We start from the raw sequence: 16,768 nt of genomic DNA, 5'->3' as shown, positions 1-16,768 counted from the left end.
CTCTCCTCCTATAACTCTCCCTCCTCAAATGGTCTTTTCATGGCTGAAGGCTACCACTGTCCATAAAGAGCCTCCTGTACCTTTACCAGAAAAGCCTCTGTACTTGTGAGTCTTTGTAGGGAGAGAACTGCCTGCTGAGCCTCGCAAAGAAAAGACTCACGGAGCATGACTAAGGAAGAGACGAACAGCCAATGCCACACCATGGACTGATTATAATGAGGCAGGCAGGGTGTGGGGGCAGCCTGGCCTGAGCTTGGTGGGGGCAGTGCCCTCTTCACTCTAATGCACCAGCCTCCCCTGCCTACTTCCTCATGTGGGCACCCTCAGTGTGATGGACATCTTGTTCTGAGAGCCAATATTTATATTTTAGTCTAATGCATTAAAACACCACATCTTAACAAATGCAAAGAGCACACACTTTTTTTTTAAAAAAAAAAAGCCCTGTGTCACTTAAATTATACATAAGCAGGGACTCAATAGTCAACTTCTTAAAGTTGAATGTGGCTTAAAATTTTCTCTCTTTTTTTCTGACCTGTTTTGGATGCTCACCTCCTTTTGTATTTGGTTTAAATATATAGTTCCATCCATCATATCTGATGTGCAATGTATTTTTTACACATAGGAACTGGCGGTGAGTTATAGCATATATAATTTCATATAGCATTTATACGAGAGTTGCATATATAATTTTGCAGCTTCCCCATTCCTCCCCCCTTTCCAGGGCCCCTCTTGTATGTCAACAAGGTGAACCTATTTTATCCTTTGCATGTTAGGTAAATAAAATGCTCAAATGTTCATCTATATGGCAGGGGCATTTAGATCAGTTTGTATTGGCACACAGTACAGAATGGCTATATTAACTCCCTTTAGCAAGGGCTATCAAAAATCAAAAACCCACATAACATGGTTTCAACCAATCACACACCTATGCACCATTTTACTGGTTTGGGCTAAAGTTTATGCTGCTCTGAAGTGCCTTACAGAGGGTTAATGGTTTCCCTCCTACAAGCCAGGATGAGAATAAAGAGAGGCAGCCTAAAAGATACCAGGCTAGTTGCTATCTCCACGCTTCAAGGCGTTCAAGGTTTAGAGACGAACCGTTGAGGCAAAGGCATGCCTTTAATGCCATTAAGCTTCCATCCTAAATACACTTATTCAGGAACAAGCTCCATTGAACAAAGTGGGAATTACTTTTGAGTAAACATGCATAGGATTGTTCTGTTAACATATAGGATGTTAGGATTGCAGGTTGATGAGCAGATCAAGATGTCCACTATTGATCAATATCAGCAGAAACAAGCCTATAAGGCTCACCAATTTAGTCTGAAATCAGAAGAGATTTCCCCTGCTCCCAGTTTCTTTCACTATCTCCCTTTCTCCTCCAATGCTGTCATTGCTTGAGGAAGCTGTTGTGTTCTGCCCCATAGGAGACCACCTGTCGGGATCTGTAAAATTGCACACTAGAGATTCTGAATTGCATATGCAGAAATCTATGAAGAGGGAAGAGCTTTAAATATATACATGTGTGTGTGTGAAATCATGTACGTGCTGAATATTGTGAGGACTGTACATTTGTTTTAATAGCTGAGAACATTTACACTCTTAACTGTAGAAACATCTGGGTCATGAAACATTTTCCTCATTGTCTTTAAAACATTCTAATAAAAATTAATCCAATGCAACACAAAAGACACAAAAACTACTTTAGACCCAAGGAGGAGCTGACATTCACACCAACAAAACAAAACCTAAAAATAAAGGAAAAATCCCACCCCATATGATGAGGAAAGAGTTTCTTGGATTTTCTTTTCTTTAAAAAAAAAGTGTGGTGTTGTTATAACCAAATGTGAAGCGATGTACAGCAGGTAAGTTCCTGCAACTACATCGTTGGATGGGAGAGCAATTCAGACATGAAATACAGGCAGAAAGCAGTAAAGACCTCAGTGGAAAGAACAAAAGAGTAGGAGAAAACTAAGCAGCTGTTCTGGGTTTGCAAGGCACCAAGTACTGCTTGCAAAGGTCAACAAGAAATTAAGCTGCTCAGCCTTAGGGCAGTTGCAAGAGATCCTGTCACTTCATTCTGGACTCTTTGAAAACCCAAAAACTCATACAAAAGACGTCATCTTCATATACAGCGGCCACACCCTCTAGCCTGCAAACTGTCAAGCTTCAGTAACGGTAGGCATATTGAACCTGCTCTTTCCAGGGCTACAATTTCAACTTTCCATTTCCAAACAAGACAGAAGGAATGACCAGATTTAATTTTGTTCTCTGGAACCATTTCCAGCTCCCCCACCCCCCCACTGATTATTAGAGCAATGGAGCTTACACTCTACTTAAGAGCCAGGATCCTTGCAAGAACAAGTGTGCAAAGGTAAGCGATGCAGGCTGGCTCTTTGCGGTATTAGTACTCTTTTGAGTTTCTGCAGTTTCTTTGATTGATCAAAGGAGAGCATCACTCCATCCCACTGATAAGAACCGGGGATCTTAATTGTATTTTCTCTCTAGCTCACCACAGGATTCTTTCTCTGTGTGTGTGTGTGCACATAAGCAATGCTTCCAGAGATGGGGGGATTTGCTCAGTTACTAAATGCAAAGGGCTTGGTGGATGACTACATGAGGATGGACAACCTGCAAAATAGATACACGATACACATGAAGTCTATGAGATTACTGTACACTCCAAATCGCTTTGTTAGTTCTGTCATCCCTGAGCCCTGCTGCCATTTGTAGTGGGTAGGGGAAGTCACATATGCCTGCTTAAGGCAAAATTGTCAGCCCAAGCTACAGTCCTTCCCCCTGAGTAGAGATGAGAATTCCAGTGGCTTTCAGATCCACATCCGAAATCAGATTCATTCTCTTTTCCTAATCATTATCCTTCAACAGAAATGGATCCTGATCAGTGTTCTCCCTTGACCTAGGGGCAGCACAAATTGAATGAGGACACTTCCCTCAGAAGTGGGTTAGTGAGGCATGGCTGTTATCCTCATACTCTGGGAGGCAATGGGGTAAGTCACCATGGGTGTCGTAGCATGGCTCATGGTGATGCCCCCTAATGGTTGAGCCATTGACACAGCCACAGGCGCTACCGATACAGCCACAGGTGCCATAGAGACTGGTGGAGCCATGCCCTGAGCAATGGTCTGAGCCAGAGCTGCTGACAGCGGGGTGATTTCAGGGTTCATAGGAGGAGCTGTATTGCTGGGAGGTGCTGCCTGTGCTCCCGCTGGTGCCACCAAATCCTGCTGGGAGACAGGCCGTGGTTGCAGAGCTTGGCTGCTCAGGGTGGTGTGAGTCTGGGCAATACTGTGATTGTAGTTGGTGACCGTGCCCACAGTGGGTGCTAGAGTCTGCTCAGTGGCTGTCGCTGTTGAGCTGAGTGTCATCACTTTGGCCTGGTTGCGGAACTGGGCATTTTGTTCCAAGAGGACCTCATTGGTGGCCAGGAGGTTGTTGACCTGCTTTTTGAGGTCCTCCACACGCTTGCGGAGCATGATGTTCTCCTCTTCCAGGAGCCTGTATTCCACCGTACGTGGACTGGTGAAGTTATACTCATAGGTCTCGAAGTGGAGCCCATCTACCCGCCGCCGCTTGAGCACAGGTTCGTGGTCATCATAGCATCGGTCAGTGTCATACATGGGATCATAGGGGTCATAACGACGCACAGGAGTGGTGATGCCTTGCTCCCGGGTAGCCAGCCCCCGGGTATCGTACTCATAATCCCGTTGTAGGTGCTGGAATTTACATTTGGCCCCACGCTGGCAATCTCCTTTGAGAAAATCCCTACAAATGGGTACCTCCTCCTTGCTGTTGGGGAGATCAGCTGGGGAAAGGCCTAGTCCTGCCGCCACTTTCTGGCGGAGGCGTGGGGGGAGCTCCCCGGTCTTTTTGTAACAGTCCTCGTCCTCTTTGGTGCCGTGGATGAAGCGGCAATTGATGCGGACGCACTCCTTGTTCTGGAAGTCGTGGCAGAAAATGAACTCATTCTTGCTGACTCCCAGGTTGGTCACCTCGTTGATGTCAGGGTGGCGGAAACGACAGCGCTTACCCCGCTTGCAGACGTTGCGCAGGAAGTCTCGGCAGAGGTCATCAGAGTTGGCACTGGCCTCATCGCTGCCACTACCATTATAGGTGTTGTCACGGTCAGGCATGTTTTCCTGGTGCCAAAATCAGGCTTCTGTACAAGCACAAGACACCAAGCAAGAAACATAAAGGGGGAAAGTGGTCAATTAGCAGATCTAAAAAACGTTTGATCAGATCCAAGTATTTTACTGTCCATTTGCATGCCCTCTCAACCATAAGAGAGAAATCATTGAACTGGCACCATAATCTTACAGCATTTGCATAGACGGAATGGCTGTTTTAATTTCGCTCCGTATTTCCCCACAATTCTAGCAGTTGAAAGGGATGACCAGAACTGAACATCACACTGGGGTTATTCAACTGGCTTCTTTTCTATCCCTTTCTTCATAGTTCTCTGTTTTTAATTGCCTTTCTTACTATAGTAGCCCACTGTACAAATGTTTAGAAAAATCATATAGTTATTCTGAATAGCATTTATAGTCCTGAAACCAAATACTTGTGCTTGTGAATGCAGGGCTTCAGGACTAGGACCTTGATGGCCAAGGAAACCAACAATAAAGATGACACTGGGCCTCATTATGGTGTTGCGAAGTTTAAATCAAGAAATTCTAAACTGCTAGTGATAAATCAAAATCCATCTAGCCTAGTACATTAGTTTTTAATTAAATGCCCATAGACAACGCTTTCAAAATACCCTCTCTCCTCCATTCTCTCACGTTTTATCTTGCCAGACCATTAAATCAAGATTTATTTAGGTATGGGACAGCCTATGTGGGATCCTATTGACTTCAAGCATGCATATGCAGGATCACTAATGAAGTTTATTTACCTCCTAACATGTTTTAACCACTCTACTGTGCTCATAATCATGACTGTAAGAGTAGTTTTTAAAAAATATTTCGTAGATATCCTTATTTATTTGATTTATATCCTGCTATATCCCAGACTCAGAGCAACCTAAAGCATTCTTATAAATGTCCATAATCTAGGGTCTTTCAACTGAAGGAGTGAAAAAGGGATTCTTCATGTGCAGAAACAGAAGATGGCCTTAGGAGGATTAATTAATGTAGGGCACAAGGTAGCAATTGTGTATGTAAGCGTCTGTATAGTTTTGCAAAGTTAGATACTACTACCTGGCTCTCTGTATCAGTCACTCTATAAGCATTTTAACTGAGGGCTCAAGACCTGTGAATCAATATGATCAAATCTAATTTGACTTTTAACAAATATACATTAAAGTTGTTCTTGATATGGACAATCTTTGAGCCATTTTAAATTATTTTTAACTAGTTATAGGCCAAAACCTATGCATCCTCAGCCTGATCCACCATACCTTCCTTAACCAAGCCAATTTCTTACACACAGTTGATTTTCTCTCATATCCTGGGAATTGCCTCTTCCCCCTGAAACCAATTTGTCAAGGGGAGAGAAGCATTATGCCTCCAACATTTTGCCATCCTTTCCTAGGCCTGGGAAGCCAACTTTACATTTTTCTTCTTTTCACCCTGCTCTAGATGTAATAAACAAAATTCAGAACTAGTTCTTGTAAATACTATATGAGGCCTAACAAGACTGAGCTGCAGAGTAGGGAGGATTCAACTACTTTCCCACCCCACCAAACAACCCAATCTGCCATCCATCAGTAAGGTCACTGTCAAAAACAGAAATATCGAAAAGCCGACTGATGCCTGCTTTTCCAAACCTGGCCCCATACCCTTTAAGAAAGGGGTTAGGAGTGCTTCCCAAACAGAAGCTAGTCACATAGGAGGGGGAAGATAATGGTCCCCTCTAATTCTGCCAATTTGCAGGGCAGGGGATCAGAAATGCACGCCCATTCCCCAGTCTTCAATTCGCCTTTAGGAGGGACATTATTTCCCTCCCATGGAACCCTCACCAGTGGTGCCTGTGTCACCTAGAGTCAGGGATGGTGCATAGATTTTGCTCCAACTACAACTTTATATCCATATGCATAGTGCTTTAGGAACATAGCAAGCTACCAAATCAGACAATTGGTTCAGTATTGACTACATTGCCTGGTAGTGCCACTCCCTGACAGCGGCATTTCAAATGGGGGTCTTCCCAGTCCTACCTCTAAATGGCAAGGATTGAACCTGGGACCTAATGCATGCAAAGCATGTGCTCTGTCACTGAGCTATGGTGCCATCACAAAGTCACAGGCTTTTACTCTTGCCAGTAAGAATCAATGTCAGCCATTTATGTATATGGGAAGAAAGGAAGGGTCTTGCTCAAGTCACCTTTAGAATAGAAGTGATAGCTGCTCTCTTGCCATGATAATCTCCGTGTCTGGACTGAGCAGCTTTTGTCTCATTTCGGTATGTCCCAGATTGATCTATGTGGAAATGGATTGCAATGAGAACTGAGCCATTCCCTGTCATCACAGCCCTACACTTGGGCTATTTCTTAGACCTAGTTCTCACTGAGGTGGTAAACCCATGTATGGGCAGTTCTATCTCAAACTGCAGGTTGAATACTTCCCCGTTCAAAGTACTAGAATCCTTCTTCCAGACATCCAGTTATCTGTATGGAAGGAATCTTTTCGTACGGAGCATTCAGTCACATGAGCCCTCAGCTGCAGTCTGTCGTGGCACAGCCCAGACCCCAATTTACCACCTTGCTGATATAAGATGCTTCATTTATAGCTAGCTACTATTTTGCATAAAAGTCCTTAAGATCAAGCAAAGAGATGGAATGGCTGTGATTCTCTCATTTTGGAAATCAACAGTATTCTGTGATGCAGACACACAGATGGACCTAACATTTCTAGCAGAAATAATTGTTTGAAAACACAGATCAACCTGAAGACTGGCTGCTAGACCCTTCAAGTACTCTAGAAAAGGGAAAGTATATATTTAATCAATGTACTTGTTTGTTAAACTTATATCCTACCTCTCTACCAAATGACGTTCAAAGTGGCTAACAACAACCATACAAATACATCAGATAAATACATTATATTGGGTGGGGGGAGGAGGTGCACCTACAGTTATCCTGTCTCCCTTTTGTCATAGAAATACCATGGCTAAAAATTGTGAGTCAGTCTCACAAGAACTGTGGGAATGGGAGTGTGTCCAATCTGTAAATTCTGCATATCTTATATTTGCAGACTGACACAAAGCTTACACTGAATTCTCATGCGAGATTAGACAAAACAGGGTGGGGTGGAAAGATATATCAAGTAGGGTACATTTAATTCACACTGCCCTGGCTAAGTCTGATGTAAATCTACACACTCCTCTATGGCTGTACATTGCTGAGGGGGGTGGGGTGAAGCAGCCCTTAAGGAATTTTGTTTACCACAACTGATCTTTTTATCAAAGAATCCCCAACAGTCTTCTGAGAAAACTCAGAGCTCCTAAGCACATCATTTAAAAACTATTAAGCTACTTGATCACCAAATAAAGGTAATGGCAACATTTGAAGTCAAAGAAAAATACACATCTGCCAGTCCTAGTATGTTTACTTACACATTGGTAGATGTGTTTTTCTCCGTTGATTGGGGACACATCTTTATAACACTACAGATGAAAGTGTTGTGGGGCCTTTTTAAGAGCATCTTCTGAACAGGAGATGCAGCTTCCCTTCCAAACCGTGTGAGGTCTAGAAGCACAATTACGATTTGTATGTTCACATCAAGTAACTTTTGGAACTAAGTCTCTACTTCATCGGTCCATTCTGTAGCACTTGGATGGCAAGTGATGTTGATATATTTGTTTTTAGAAAGCAAGACTAAGAACAAACCTCTTTGATCAGTGGTGAGGATGCACATCCCAATTAGAGCAGTGAGAAAGTAGCTCAGCACTGATGACAGTTCCTGAGCACCCTCGCCCTTACTTCATAGTTCTGCTGCTGTTCCGTTCTCCAACTATCCAGCACCAGCCAAACTCTACCAGTTCCCCCTAATCCAAAAATAACAAGCAATCCTTTAAAAAAGAAAAGGAAAAAAAAAGGAAACCCACTTCTGGTGAAGGAAAGGTCCGAGGCAGGGCTCACTTTGGCTCTATGAGGTCAGCGAGGGGAAGAAGGAAGAGAGCCTACCAGGAGAAAAAGAAGGGGAGCGGGGCGCTCCTGTGGAAGGCCCAGGGAAGGCATCCGCAGGGTCGGGGCCTAAGTGTTTCCAGGTACGGGCCGTTCATTTCTAAGGAAATGGGGACACACACACTGCAACCCGTAGCAGGAACAGGGGAGCCAAGGCTGGACTACCAATTCCCCACTCCGCCACCTCCACCCACTCACCCTCACTCCGACCTCGTCTGGTGCAAACAAAGCGCAACCCCTTCCGGCGTAAACTCTCCCGTCTTGCCGCCGGAAGTACTCTATGCTTCTTCCTCCGCGCGGGGGGAAGTAGCCGGGAGTTACCGTTGCCGTGGCAACATGATGCTTCCCCCCCCCCCCCCGTTTCGACTGCCGCATGCATCGTTAAAAATAAGAAACGGGTCGGAGGTGTAATGAAGAGAGAGAAGCACGAAACGCGGCCTATTTCCACTCACTCTACGTTGCAGGACTTTGTAAAAAACACGAGGAGACTTTCTAAGAGTTACGTGACGTTTCCATTGAGTTCCTTCGGCGGGAGCTGAGCGAAGCCTCATCAGATCGCTAACCGCCCGCCAGGCTCGGATCTTCATCAGCCCAACACGACGGCGCTAGATTTGTGGCGTTTTGTTGGGGCCTTTTGTTGGCAGTGGAACAAAATAACGAGGAAATGTGCAATTAGAGACCCACCGTGCATGTGTCGACCTTTTGACCCGTTTCCTAGAGAGCTGAAGCTACGAAGTACACTTTTCCCTATTCCAATTCCTAGTAAACTAAATTACACAGCTAAGAAATAAATGCCTTTAGGAAAAGTGCATTTCATGACAACTATCTGTGCAAGTTCAGGCATTATAATTCTAGAAAATTCCCAAGTTTTCATGCACTGACACTTTCTAAAATGTAGTTTCCACTTTTCTAGGCACCAGCATTAGAAAACTAGGCAACCACATATACCTCTCTCCCAACCCTTAATGTTTGGACAGCATGTGATGTGTATTCAGCAGCTTGTATCATGCTACAAATTTGAGTTTATCTGAACAGCACATTTGTACAAGAGCACAATACTGCATGCCTACATAACTGATCTTCCAAACTGGAAGTTTACCACAAACTAACCAAGCACCTACTAATTTCAGAAATTGAATACTAGATCAGGTTATAAAGGACTTGCCTTGCAAGCTCTTGTACATCTAACGTGAAGGAAAGTTTTAAGTCTTGCCATAATACAGACTATAGAAGATTCACTAGATAGGTGTAGTATAGCCTTTCCCAATCTGGCTGGTTGAGGGTTGCTGGGAATAATTTGACACATCTGGATGGCATGAGGCTAGGGAAAGCTGGTATAGTGGATGGTAGTTGCTTTCTAGTATTAAGTAGCCTACATGCTACTTGTGGATGGAGAAATAGCCTTACATTGGGATGGATTATAAGAACTGCAGTTCTTGGACCAGTTTTTGTTAATGTGAAGTGAGGAAAAACCAAGCCATTGTAAAGCAGTTCCAATACATTTCCAATACGGCAGAACCGAGCTAGAAACATTCAACAGGGCACCTTTAGCTAGCAAGCTCACAGAACATATTTGCCAAGCAAAAAACTTTGCTATGCATAGACCAGCAGTGGTAGGCTGACCATATGAAAAGGACAGGGATCCTGTATCTTTAACAGTTGTATTGAAAATGGAATTTCATCAGGTATCATTTGTATATATGGAGAACTTGGTGAAATTTCCTCTTCATCACAGCAGTTAAAGCTGCCTTGCCCTTTTAAATCTGGTCACTCTAGTATAGCTGCTGCAGGTTCTCCATATATACAAACGACACCTGCTGAAATTCCATTTTCTATGCAACTGTTAAAGATACAGGAGCCCTGTCCTCCTTTTCATATGGTCACCCTAAGCAGTGGCCAATGTTTTGTTTTTTTAACCAGATACTGACTTTTTAAAGCCTGGGATCCAGATAGGCAGACAGACACTGTGCTCCTCTGAGTAGTTTGACTAGAAGTCTGCTCCCAGAAGTTGCTGCAATACCTGTAGTTGAAAGCTATGACAGCCTCTTGCCAGTTGGTTCTGTTCTGGCCAGAACTAGCTCCCAAGCAGAGTAAGTTTAGAAAATGTTGCTAACCAGGTTGAAAGCAGAATGCTTTCACTTTAAGGGAGCTCTGCAACATAGCATAATTTCTTTCAAACTGAAGGCTACAGGGCTGGATCCCACCCCACAATTAGAATGCAGTATGGTAGCAGTGTATGAACAAGTGTGAAAAACCACCATGGAGTGAGTACTAATAAACGTAGGCCCAATTTTCAAGTCAAATTTAAGCCACCCAGAAACCATACTTTGGTCACTACCATTCGAAAATCTTTTACTGAAGATTCAACATTTGGTAGAAGGAAAAAATGTTCAGAATTCCTCCAAAAAAGGCTTTATTTTATACAGTAGCTACATCATGCCGCAAAGAACAGGATCAGTCCAGAATAGTAAAGCTCAGGGGCAACACCCTTGAAGGATAACAGCTCCTAGGCTTTAAGATGGAACCGCCTGAAGATAGGTAAGGAGTCTTCTAGTAGCAGCAGCAGCAGCAACAAATAGGAGGCATTATCTGGAAGTCAGCTTCCCAAGCTCCACCCTTCCATGCTGTTTTGCAGCTTCAGTAGCACTGTGAGCGATGTCTACTTGGACCTCTGCCTCATCTTTCTCCTTTTGCGCTTCAGCCTATAAGAGACAATATTCTTTAACTGTCAGTACTAATGTAACATTGCACCACATGGCAGTTCAATAGACACTTTTCAAGAAGTAGTGCAGTTAGCTCTTCCAGTGGCATGCCCACCACACCTGTGCATAATTCCCACAATTTGCTTGCAGAATCTGAACTAAAGAGACAATTGAGAGGGAGCAAGACAAAATGCAGCCTATCATGCCTTCCCCAAATTCATTTCTGGTAAGCAAGTTAAGATTACACCTTTGAGGGACCATGAACTGGAAATCTCAGGTCGCAGCTTTTAAAGCTCAACTAAAAACTTTTCTTTTTCCTAAAGCTTTTAAAACTTGATGTTGTGCAGACTTTATACTGTTAGTTTTACCCTACCCTGTGCCTGCTTACCCTACCCTGTGCCTGTTTGCATTCTCTTCCCCTCCTTATTGTTTTACTATGATTTTATTAGATTGTAAGCCTATGCGGCAGAGTCTTGCTATTTACTGTTTTACTCTGTACAGCACCATGTACATTGATGGTTCTATATAAATAATAATAATAATAATAATAATAATAATAATAATAATAATATTAATAATAATAATTGTGCTCACCAGGCAACTTATAGCTCTACAATTGCCACTAAAAACATTTTCTTTGCAATAGAAATCATCTGGACAGAAAACTAGAACACCAAATGCTATGTCAGATTTTACAACTTGCAAGAGGCACACTGAAGTATAAACCAGAGCAATAAAACTCTGCCTCCATAAGTGAGGAAATGTGTGGAAAATGGTGTTTAAAGAGATAAATGACATAGTGGGAATGGAGATTGAAGAGACACCTACAGTGGCATTGCTATCATTATATGGAGATTTAAAATGTAATAAAGAAACAAAAGAACTGATAACGAATTTGCTGACAGCAGCAAGGTTGATCATATCTAGGAACTGGAAGGTACAAAGAGATTATCATGTTGAGGATTGGTATAAAGAGATTTGGGATATTGCTATAAATGATAAATTGACATGTAATATAAAAGTAAGAAGAGGGATAACAAAAACGAATGGTTTTGAGGGAATTTGAAATCAGCTCCTAGAATATGTATTATCTAAGGGGAGTGGAAAACCATCTCCAGAAGAATCAATGAGATTTTGGAAACAGGAATAGATCCCGGGGTGGGGGGGTGCACTTTGTTATGGAATATTAAAAATATTAAATTAGAAATGTTATAAGGTTATTCAAATTTATTATGTTTTAATTTTTTTTAAAAAAAATTTTTTCTTGTTGTTACTGTAGTATTGTATTAGTGTATTGTTAATAAAAAAAGTGAGGAAATGTGTAAGCTCATTATTCTAGAAGTGGAAGACAATTAGTTGACAGATGGCAGTATTTATTTCTCCTCAGCCAAGGGACATGTCCTGTTTCCTAGCTGCTAAGCACACACCAGACAGAATGCAGAACTTCTATCACTTTCCATGCACAGTAAAACAAAGCCATTGTTTTTATACTGTTTATGTTTTTGATGGTTTTAAATTTTGTATACTTTTTAATGTTCACTGTTTTTAACTTTTGTAAACTGCCCAGAGAGCTTAGGCTATGGGGCAGTATACAAATGCAATAAATCAATCAAATCTTTTTTCATAGGAAATGCCTGAAGCCTTAAATTCTCTAGTCTCAATTGGGGGATAACACTTAATTTCCTTAATTCAGTATATCCTGGCAATTCACTAATGACCTACTGCTAGACATCTGAACCTAATCTACTATTTTCATGCTAAGGATTCAATAGTGGATTGTGGGTTTGTTTGTTTTTTGCTATTTCCCCTAGAATCAGTACAGATGATCAGGAAATAGTATTTTTGACATAGATTTGTTAAGAATTTTCTTTTCAAAGCCAAACCCTTCACACTTTGGCATAATAAGATAATACACTGGGGTGGTGGTGGGGGAGATATGAAAGGACTGTACATAAAAAGCAAGCAAGTGGGAGAACCTTACTGAATTTTCATTCTCTATACTGAAGTTACTGGGGATGGGTGGGGAGAGAGAGAAAAAACTGTTACTGCAGTTTGAAAAAAATAGATTTAAGTAGGGTTTTTGTTTTGTTTTTAGCTAAAGGAAGAGATCCTGCCCTAGGTGAAGTTCTCATTTAACGTAAGTGCAGTGCAAGTATAGTATGTTTCCTAAGTCCCACTTGATTAACAGGGTTTACTCCTTAGTGTGTTCAGGATTGCAACCTTAATGTCTCAATAATAAATATTAGGCGTGTGCACAGACCCCCAATCTGCTTCGTGGCCCGATCCTCTTCACGTTGCTCCGCCAGTCTCCCGCTCCACCGCCGTCGCTACATGGACGGCGGCAGTGGCGCAAGATAAGCCACCCCCGCCCCCTTACCTGCATCCATCACGGGCTTCAATTGAGGCCCTGGTTGAAGCCGGACGAGGCCTCGGCCTTCACTTCTGCCTTCAACTGGGGCCTCAATTGAAGCCCGCGATGGACGCAGGTAAGCGTCCCTCCTCTCTTACCTAGCGCCGGCATTGCCACCGCCTCATGGATGGCGGCACTGCCAGCGCCAGATGAGTCCCTCTCCCCCCCCCCCCACTTACCTGCAGGCGAAGCTCCGGATTGAGGCAATCCTCTTCGCCTCGATCCGCAGCACCCCTGACTCTCTTCGCCTCCGCCTTTTCCAGAGGCGAATTAGGCCGCCTCGCTCCTGCTTCTCTGAACTGAAGAGAAGCGGAGCACATCCCTAATAAATATGTGTGCATAGTAAGACGAAGTTCTGCATCCACAAATTCTTGTTTCTCAATTTATGACCCCTATGGCCTGTTGTATGAATACAGTTGTGTATGCCCTGTTGTATTATGGAGCTCTTCACTGGCAGTCTTGTGCTTTGAATTATCACTCATGTTTCTTAAATGCTTCCTTGCAGAACAGCCACTGCCTGTTTCTGCTCACCTAGAATTTATACAAACTAGGTTTTGCATGGTTCAGCTGCACCTGCACTGCCTAGATTCTTTGCATCAGTGTGGACTTCTGGCTGCATCAATGAAAGAAGAAATTCAGCATCCTTGCACCAGTGTCACTGCAACTCTAAGCAAACTTACCAGGGAGTAAGCTCAATAGGACTTTCTGAATAAGCATGCTTAGAACTGTATTTCAATTCACCTTAGCCACTAGACCAGTTCTGAGCTTAGATATGTTTGGGGCCTTTAGATTTTAATTACCACCATCTAGTTTTAAGACGTCCATGTATGTCTCGCTAAAATAAGATTAAAGCTATTTAAGAATTAAAATAAACGATTTTTTACAGTAAACTTTTAGATAGCAAGCAAATAAGCTGCAGAGTAAAATAAAACCATGTGCTCACATACCTGCGCATTCGCTTCTTTCGCCACTAAAGAACAAAAGGGGGAAAGAGAAAAAAAGTCTCATTAGCTTGTTTTATAGCACCAAATCATTGAACAATCACATACGTAAGTCAGATTTCAGCACATGTTACATTATCTAAGTAAAATGTACAGGATATCCATTTGCATGTTTTTACATGATTTTGGGGGGCTGAACTCTGTCAATACTTATAAGTCAACCACTGTTCTTATCTAGAAACTGCAAGCTCAGGAGCAAAATACAGAAACCTATCCTTACTTAGATCAATACGAGATACACAGAGAGCACTACACAAAGTAACTATATACATATAAAGTCAAAGCTGGTGTTTTGCACTGTACTGGAAATCAAGAATTAACCATATACATCACATCTTTGTTCTACTCAGTTATTCAGGACTCACAAATGCTATTTAACAAAGCAAGGTATGTTTACTCAAGAGTACGTTTCCCGGAGTTTAATAGGGCTTAAGCCTAAGTACCTGTGTAAACGTAACAGCCATGCTGGATCAGACTAAAGGCCTATCTAGTCCAGCATTCCGTTCACAAAGAGAGTGCGCACACTCAGGAACATGGCGCACAGCAGTCACTACCTAACTCAGCTGTGGCCCAGGCAAAGCAAGAAGCTTCTGCGGATACCAGATTTTCATATCCGATTCCGTAAGGAATTGCCCCCCACGATTCTAGAGTCTCTCATATTTTGCTAGTCATTTCCCAGGCAATTTGCATCACACACAATGTGCTCTTTCTTCCATCATCGAACTATATATTCAGAAATAGCCTAGGCCTCAATATAGGTCCACCTCGCCTCATAGGCCGTACGCATCAAGAAATCCTTGCTCAGTTCAAGGCCTCAGGCATTCCTTCGAATTTTTCATTTCATGCCCCTGACTCTTCCTCATTAACATCCCATATATATCTTCGGCCAACCAAGCGAAGGTGCGACCTCCCCGTGCCAGAAAGCGACGTTCAGGCCCCAAATCCAATCTACATTTACAGGTAAACTCACTATCCAGTCCGATCCTCCACTCACCTTAGCTCTCATGCTGGGGTGGAGCCCCTGGGCTCAGTTCCCGAGTACAGACGACAAGACTGTAGTCGGATGGCGACGGATACACAAGACCGCGCCAGTCCCCGCCAAACACCTCACATACAAGATGGCGATGGTGGCAACAGCAGAAAGGCCCAGGAAGGCCGTCCGTTGCTATTTATACGTCCATTTATGCGCGTGAGGATTACGTCACATAAGTGACCTCCGCGTTGCATGACGGGAGATGTAGTTTTCATCTATAAGGGAACACATATTTCTCCCAGATTGAGGCTACAATGTAATCCGCCGCCATTTTGAACGTAAAAGAAAGAGTCTGTCAATCGTTAAAAGGTGGGACTTGGTGGCGGTGCAGAGTTACGTTCCCGCGGTTGTAGAGAAACCACCTCTTATCTTAACTAGAGTTGATCAGAACCTAGTCCTAGAACCCAATCTCTTTCAATTAATAGACTTCAGCGATAGAATATATACAGTAAATACTGCCTCTGCGCATACACAGAGAGCATTTCTTAAACTACTTGGTAAACACAGCACACACATACATGGTTAGGCTTAAATCTTCAAGGTCAGAAACCGTGGGTGGCAGGTAGCTTTAAACTGCAGTCCTTCTCTTACACATTAACCACCAAACGTAACTCACACCAGATGTCTAAGATTAGCAATAATCCATGGAAGAAGTCTAAAAACATACCTAGGTTCTGACGATTCGAAATTATTGAAGTGCAGGAAATGTGCAGCCTGATCCTATGATTTTTTTGTGCACAAGCATGTACCTCTTCGTTCTGTGGGACTTGCTTCCAACTCAAGTATTTACACATGGGGTTGCAACCTTAATATATGACATCACTGCACATCCAGATGACAACAGAAGACTAATGTAAGCTGTTGTGGTTGTACCAAACAAGTTTTAAGCCTGTACTTGTTGCCCCCCAGCCAGGTCAGGCATTTAGAGAACAGCAGCTGGATCAATATTAAAGTTCATAGTATTTTTTCATGTGCCAAATGTGTGATAATTAGTTATTACATATTCAGAGTACAAAACTACAAGGATACACCAGATGCACACACATAAGGGAGCACTAACCAATCACAACTCAGCAAAGAATTATTTTTGCGATATAGTGCTTTTTATAAAAATGTAGTTTTATTGAAAAAAATCTATACCTTAATATGTAAAAACTGACACTGCCTTAAGTGCTAATAGTAGCCTGATATTCTCAGCCATGCGAGCCCAATGAGGTTTACACCCAGGTAAATGTGTAGGCCCTTAGATAAGTTGCAGTTTGACCTGTTGGAGGGAGATGTGTTAACTCTTATTCGACCTCTTCTAGCAAGAAGGGGTAGCATAGTGCACAGACTACACCAAACGCATTTCCAGCAGTGCCTCTTTTACCTGGGACACATAGTGCACTCATTGTCACATGTGAGTAGGCAAGAAGAAACATTACATGTGTGCTCTGCCCTAGATTTACCCTTTAAGACAATAAAACCTAGCCGTCGTTCACTG

At 42.8% G+C, this 16,768-nt stretch overlaps 1 protein-coding gene and 1 long non-coding RNA gene across 7 annotated transcripts; both read right to left on the bottom strand.

The window, feature by feature from the left end:
* Nucleotides 1-1,553: 1,553 nt before the first annotated feature.
* On the bottom strand, nt 1,554-8,397 carry ZC3H10 (zinc finger CCCH-type containing 10). 6 transcript variants are annotated; one of them, XM_063119993.1, is made up of 3 exons: nt 7,843-8,036; nt 6,339-6,433; nt 1,554-4,177 (listed from the first exon to the last, which is right to left on the bottom strand). In XM_063119993.1, the coding sequence occupies exon 3, from the start codon at nt 4,149-4,151 to the stop codon at nt 2,964-2,966; it is 1,188 nt and encodes a 395-aa protein (XP_062976063.1). In that variant the 5' UTR covers nt 4,152-4,177; nt 6,339-6,433; nt 7,843-8,036; the 3' UTR covers nt 1,554-2,963. The 6 variants fall into 6 exon arrangements, with proteins under 6 accessions (XP_062976063.1, XP_062976064.1, XP_062976066.1 ...); XM_063119994.1 differs by lacking the exons at nt 6,339-6,433; nt 7,843-8,036 and adding an exon at nt 8,338-8,397; XM_063119996.1 differs by lacking the exons at nt 6,339-6,433; nt 7,843-8,036 and adding an exon at nt 8,061-8,302.
* Nucleotides 8,398-10,535: 2,138 nt separating this feature from the next.
* Nucleotides 10,536-15,409, bottom strand: LOC134396642 (uncharacterized). Its single transcript, XR_010025286.1, has 3 exons — nt 15,247-15,409; nt 14,199-14,221; nt 10,536-10,841 (listed from the first exon to the last, which is right to left on the bottom strand). It is a non-coding gene; the product is annotated as an uncharacterized LOC134396642 (long non-coding RNA).
* Nucleotides 15,410-16,768: the final 1,359 nt, after the last annotated feature.

The sequence above is a fragment of the Elgaria multicarinata genome, chromosome 3 (assembly GCF_023053635.1).
Source record: "Elgaria multicarinata webbii isolate HBS135686 ecotype San Diego chromosome 3, rElgMul1.1.pri, whole genome shotgun sequence".
NCBI lineage: Eukaryota > Metazoa > Chordata > Lepidosauria > Squamata > Anguidae > Elgaria > Elgaria multicarinata.
This window is presented reverse-complemented; position numbering and strand designations above follow the sequence as displayed.